At 34.1% G+C, this 6,000-nt stretch overlaps 1 protein-coding gene across 5 annotated transcripts in view; it reads right to left on the bottom strand.

The window, feature by feature from the left end:
• Positions 1-3,332: 3,332 nt before the first annotated feature.
• The window catches only part of LOC114456081 (DNA (cytosine-5)-methyltransferase 3A-like), a 52,035-nt gene continuing 49,367 nt past the window's right edge, over positions 3,333-6,000 (bottom strand). For 4 of the 5 annotated variants that reach the window (XM_028437605.1, XM_028437606.1, XM_028437607.1 and 1 more), the window contains 2 exons: positions 5,431-5,549; positions 3,333-5,325 (listed from right to left, as the gene is read on the bottom strand). In XM_028437605.1, coding sequence (XP_028293406.1) covers positions 5,184-5,325; positions 5,431-5,549 — 261 coding nt within the window. In that variant the 3' untranslated portion in view covers positions 3,333-5,183. The remainder of the gene's footprint in view (positions 5,326-5,430; positions 5,550-6,000) is intronic. The other variant, XR_003672786.1, reaches the window with a different exon arrangement.

The following is a 6,000-nucleotide window of genomic DNA, read 5'->3' as shown; positions in this document are numbered from 1 at the left end:
TCATATTGAGGTAAAACTAGTTAAGACCACCTGTCTTTTATTTTGTAGGATCATCAATAGTGGTCTACCTTTCTTCCGGTGACTTGATGCGGCTCGCGGGACTCGTGCCGTGTGATGTTGTGATTGACCAATCAGCAGCCTTCACTGAAGGCTTGGTCGCCTTGGTGAGCAATTACTTTAGACTGTGGGCGTGTCCAATGTGTGGGGAGGCTGTACCATTATTAGAATAGGGGGGCATGAAGATTAATGGGCGCTTTAATGTAGTTTTATATTAAATTACAGCCATTCCCTGGATATTTATGCTCAATTTGATGTAAATGGAAGGTTTTTATATCCAAATAGGCTATTATATGATAATCCAAGCAGAACATGCATTTATTTACTGTATCATTGTTATATCATGGCTCTTAAATCAGATTTAATTCAAAAAATTGTAGGAATGGAAGTGTTTTTAAACAACACAAACATTTAGAATAAATAAACAAATGAAAAAAAGAAGAGTATTAAAGTTAGGGAACAATAGTAGTAAAGATACTTATAAAATGGAATTTCCTTATGTAGGACCTGATTTTATAAACTGGAGTTAACATATAATGTAACAATTTTCTTCACTTTTTAATGTTAAATTTGCTAAAAAATAAAAAAAATAAAAATATGGTCATTTAGAAAAAAAAAAATGAAAGGCTGTCATATTTAAGGGGTAAATAAAGATTATATCTATAGAAATACCCAGTATGTTTAGTAAAAACAAAATTCCAAGGTAATATGTATTGCAGAGTGAATAGTTTACCAAGGTCTTATGTCGTATATGCATATGTTAGCACAATTAAATGTTTTGTTTTGTTTTTTTTGTCACAAAACACAATTAGAAAAATAATTTTGGACATATTTTGGATCGATACGATCATCGAACAGTGAAATATCACAATATATTGCCAAATTGATTTTTTTTCTTACACCCTTAGTATATATATATATATATATATATATATATATATGCACTCACTTTTATTTTTTTAAAACAGCTCTTATCTGAAATGTACTGAAATGTTATTTAAAATGTTGAAATATGCCGTTTGCAGCTGCTGTTTCAGTCATTTTTCAAATTATTTATTAAATATTTTTTTCTATGTTAAATTTGCTAAATAAATAAATGATAAAAAAGTTGGTCATTTAGAAAAAAAAAAAGGAATAAATAAAGATTTTTTGATTTTGCATTTTTAGTGATGTAACGTCAGTTTCTGATCAATCTTTAGGGTCTAATTACATTCAGCTGTCAACAACATTATTTGCATATATACTGTTTTGTAAATGGCAGTAATATATATAAATATATATTTTGATTTTTTTCTTGGTCTCGGAGGTTGCAAGTTCTCTTCCAATGTGTATGTGTTTTAAATAAACATCCAATAGTGCAACACAGTCTCTTTGATAGAACAATAAATAATGCAAAATATATAGTTTTTTTTTTGTTGTTTTCACAAAAACAATACATTTATTCAAGTGTTCTCCAGCACAAGTACATCGGAGCCTTTTTCTCTCTGGACACTAAACATAAGTATGAGGTCGAAGGTCAAAGTGGAGACTGACAAATGCTACATTTGCTGTACGAACTCGTCTTGAGAAAAAAAACAAAAACAAATGTCGGCCTTAAAACAGTTCTGGTAGATGTTGATAAGTTCATAGTATTACCGTATACAGTATGTGGTGTGGACCTGACTTAAAGTGTGAACCAAACAAATGCAACAAAGAAAAAGCGCTGGATTTCTGAAAAGAGACATGGAGAATATTACAGCATGGAATGTAAGGTTACCAAGCAATGCGTAATAAGCATATATAATGCTACAGTAATAAGATTACCATTTTGTTCTCACACAATTTTCCCACAGATAAGCACCAACTACAGCAATGTCTAGTCTAAAACAGGATAGGAAACCTTTCCGTATGTTATCCTCATTTTTTTTTTTTTTCTTCCCCTCCCAAGTACAAAGTTAAAATGCTTTTGTTAATATACTTGTATGAGTGAAATCATCGTTGTTTTTCTGTTACCACAACAAAACATGAAACAGTCACTGTCAGGATGCGTCGTCATCATCATCCAGTCAAATAGAATTTTCTGGATAAAATAAAAACGTTTAGCACCATTGGAAACACCTAAAATCCCAAGTGTTACAAAAAAAAAAACAGAAGTAAGAAAAAACAAAAAACAAAAAAACACCTAATGTAGGGCTGTGCAGGAAAGTCGAGGCGTTCGTTTTAAAAACCGTTCATAAGCAAACGTAAAGATCATAAGCATCCTTCAAACAAACTATAAATCAGTGTGAAAAATGTCGACTCGGAGTCTCTGCGACGCTTAAAGCAAGTTTTGAATCAAATTTCAATCTTCACCTAAGATCCTTTTCTATTTTAATGATTATATGTTATCAAAGAATTATATTTGTACATTTCATATGGAATTAAAAAAAAAAAAAAAAGCAAAACATAAAACGCTATGTACACAATGTACAAATGTGACGGGTTATTTATTCTATTTTTTTTTTTTTAAGAAGGGAAAAAGGGAGTAATGTCTATAAGGTCACTTCAGAAATTAATTACATTAGGAAATTAAATTTCAATTCTCCACTCTTAAATATGACATAGCCATAGATAAGTAATAAAACATTATCTTCTTTAAGTGCCGACGTCGCTGTCAAACACTGTGTCAGTTTTTCGTTTTGACAAACTACAGCCTTTAATCCTCCACACAAATAGCTTAGAGAGGCAGTTCTCAACCGGTGGGTCGGGACCCATACGTGGGGAATCAAAAATCTGGGAAAAGTTGTGCTTTTATTTTGAAGTGGATTTATCTATGCAGAAGAATGACAGCTAGTTTTCTATCTAACAGTAGGTGATGGTTAAGATATACTTTTTCTTCCTGGAATTGCATTTTTTGAGAAGAAAGTGAGTTTGTGGGTACGAAACCTTCACAGCAGTGTTTATTTTGACATTTAGATTCAGTCATAGTCTTTTGACTAAAATGCAACTTAGTTTTAGTTTAAATTTTGTCATCAAGAATATTTCAGTTATAGTCTATTTTTAGTCAACTAAATAACATGATATAGTTGATTAAAGTATGAAGCATTTTTGTTTTTTTAAAAAAAACATTTATTTACTATTTTATTTTTATAGTTATGTTTGTAAACAGACAAAAGTTCTGATTGGATTTTGTCTCATGTGACAAAGTTATAATTTCCTTTTTACTAACGAACAAAAACATCAAATTTCGATACAGTAGTTTTCGTTCACGCGTCTTTATTAGTCAGTCTAGTTATCGAAAAATATTTTTAGTGGACAAAATGAACACTGCTTCACAGTACTGATTTGACTTTTTTTTTTTAACATAGTGCAGTCTTTTAGTATTGTTTTTTCAAATTCAAATATTAACTTTTCTCTGTAAGAATTGTGAACATAAGATATTTCTTTTTATTTGGGTGTTGACTTGTTATCGAGGCGTGATGGTGAGGGCTCAAACTACATCAGTTGAGAACCACTGGCTTAGAGCGTACAATCGAGATCATTTACAGTGTGAGATTTACAATTACCAGCATGTCTTATATATGATTTTTCATCTTTCTGTCCTTCATAAGGGACAAAAATACACAAAGCCGATCTTAACTAAGCCCTATGACGATCCTACAGTCTGAGCTAAAGTCGACATTCTTTGAATTTGGATCATTGATGGTGAGAGAATGGGGCGTGGGTTACAAATGTCAAATCCATCCACTGCACAAAGTGTCACTAACATGGGATTCACATGTCACACAATCTCCATAATGTCCCACTTCTATTGGCACAGCCCTACTGTATACATTAAAAGTATCGCACAAGGGTAGATCAGTTCACATCGTAAAAACGAAACAAAAGCAATTCACACGATCGAAATTGGAAAAAAAATATATATACCAAGAAGAAAGGAAAGCATAGTTATAAAAAAGTGCTTTACAATGTTGATAAAACAGCACAAAGTTGCTATAAAAGGTAGAAGAACCTTGTGAAGCCGCACCATAACTGTTGAGGTTTTTTTTTTTTTGTGCCCCTGATGGTTTTACAGTTTACAGAGGTGGAAGTGGAGGAGGAAGAGGAAGAGGAAGAGGGAGAGGAGGAGGTCACTCATACTCCCTCGCTGCCTCCACCAACCACACACAAACGGTTGTACAGTAAAAATAAAAAAATAATAAAAAAAAGTCACCTGTCAAGATGAAACTAGTAAAAAGTAGGTCACCACAGACTAAACTTTGATAAATGATTAAAAAATAAACCTCCTTTCACATGTGGCTCAGCTCACTTTGTGATTGTGCAGAACCCGCCAAGGCAGAGAGTGTAAAAAGCACCAGTAGAGACTGTAACAAAGCTGTAAACTGATATAAAGATTGACTTTTCTTTTATGTTGTTGTTAAAAATGAAAAACAAGCTAACAAGCTAACACGCTCTCAGCAATTTTACCTGGCGGTGCCACATGAGTCAGGAGGTTTCTCATCATCTTGGAGCACCATGGTATTGGAACCATTTTTACAGTAGTACCTTTTATTACCTTCGGTTGTGTATCGAAGCTGTAAACAAAGAGGCCTGTGTGTGTGTGTGTGTGCGTGTGTGTGTGTGTGTGTGTGTGTGTGTGTGTGTGTGTGTGTGTGTGTGTGTGTGTAATGTAGTGTTTTTTCTTTGTTTTTTTTGGATTCTCAAAGACACACGACTGCTTTTTTCTCTTCACATCTCAGTCGAGCTCACGCGCTCGGACTGATGCAGCGGAATCTTTTCACATCTTTTCATGTCTATTTTGAACGTTTTACCTTAGAACCTCTGCTCACCACGTTTCTTTTTTTTTCTGTGTGTGTGTGTGTGTGTGTGTGTGTGTGTGTGTGTGTGTGTCACTCTTGAGAAGAAAGCATAGTCTCAAGTTTAGCTTGCACAAACAAATCAACAGTACTTGAAAACAACACTGCTAAAAAGGTCAAATGACATATTAAAAATTAAATAGAATAAGAATTACAAATAAAAAACAAAAACAAAAAAAATACAAGAAATAATGTGAAATCTATCAAAATTATACCAGAGTATAATTTCAGGCTCCTTTTTCTAGTTGCAACATACAGCTGTTGGAGTTCCTAAAAGGGTGAGAGCACCTTTTTTTGCTTTGTCAGAAACACTCAAACGCAAGCAAAGTAATCTTTGAGTGGTGCAAACAGGTGACGGATAACCGGGACACTCCACGACCTGCCCAGGAGCCTTTGTCTCCCCAGACGACTCATGTTGGACACGTCTGTGTAGTGAACGGGGAAGCCGAAGATCCTGGAGAGAGGAGAACGCACGCAAGCAAACACAACAACGACAACACAAACACTCGTTTAGGGTCACGAGTCACAACGGGAGATCATGTGATTGTTGTTGGCCTACCTCTCCATCTCAGTGCACCAAAGAATGTCTTCCTTCTCGTTCATGTAGACAGGGAAGTGCTGGTCCTTGCCCTGTTTGATGGAGTTGGACCTGGTGGTGATGGTCCTCACCTTTTCAAACTGGAACAGAAGATAAACACATTAAAAACAGTCCTAATCCTAAACAAGAAGACATAGTCATCAACATCCCCCACCAGATTGGTTGTCATTATAACTCACAACCTTTTCCTAAATGTTCTAAATCTAAGAACTTAGATGTATACATATGTTTTTATCATATCAGAATATAAAATTACTAACTATCTTAAAGTTTCTAAGAAAAGATGTCCCCTTTGAAGATACCTTGAAGACACCAAAAAATGGAAAAAGAGCAATAACTCCAGAAAAAATATTTGCACACTTCTCATTTTCAAACTCCATCAAGGTATTGATACCCTGAAGCCACACGCCAAATTTAGTTATCGTCAATGTTTTATTGTTACATTATAATTCCAGTAAGTTTATTTTGTCTTCATTTTTTGAGATAATATGCAGAGGTGAAAGTAAGAGATTACAAGTACTCACGTTACTG

Source organism: Gouania willdenowi, chromosome 22 (assembly GCF_900634775.1).
Source record: "Gouania willdenowi chromosome 22, fGouWil2.1, whole genome shotgun sequence".
In the NCBI taxonomy this organism is placed as follows: Eukaryota; Metazoa; Chordata; class Actinopteri; order Blenniiformes; family Gobiesocidae; genus Gouania; species Gouania willdenowi.
Note: the sequence above shows the minus strand (reverse complement) of the source record. Positions and strands in the feature narration are given on the sequence as shown.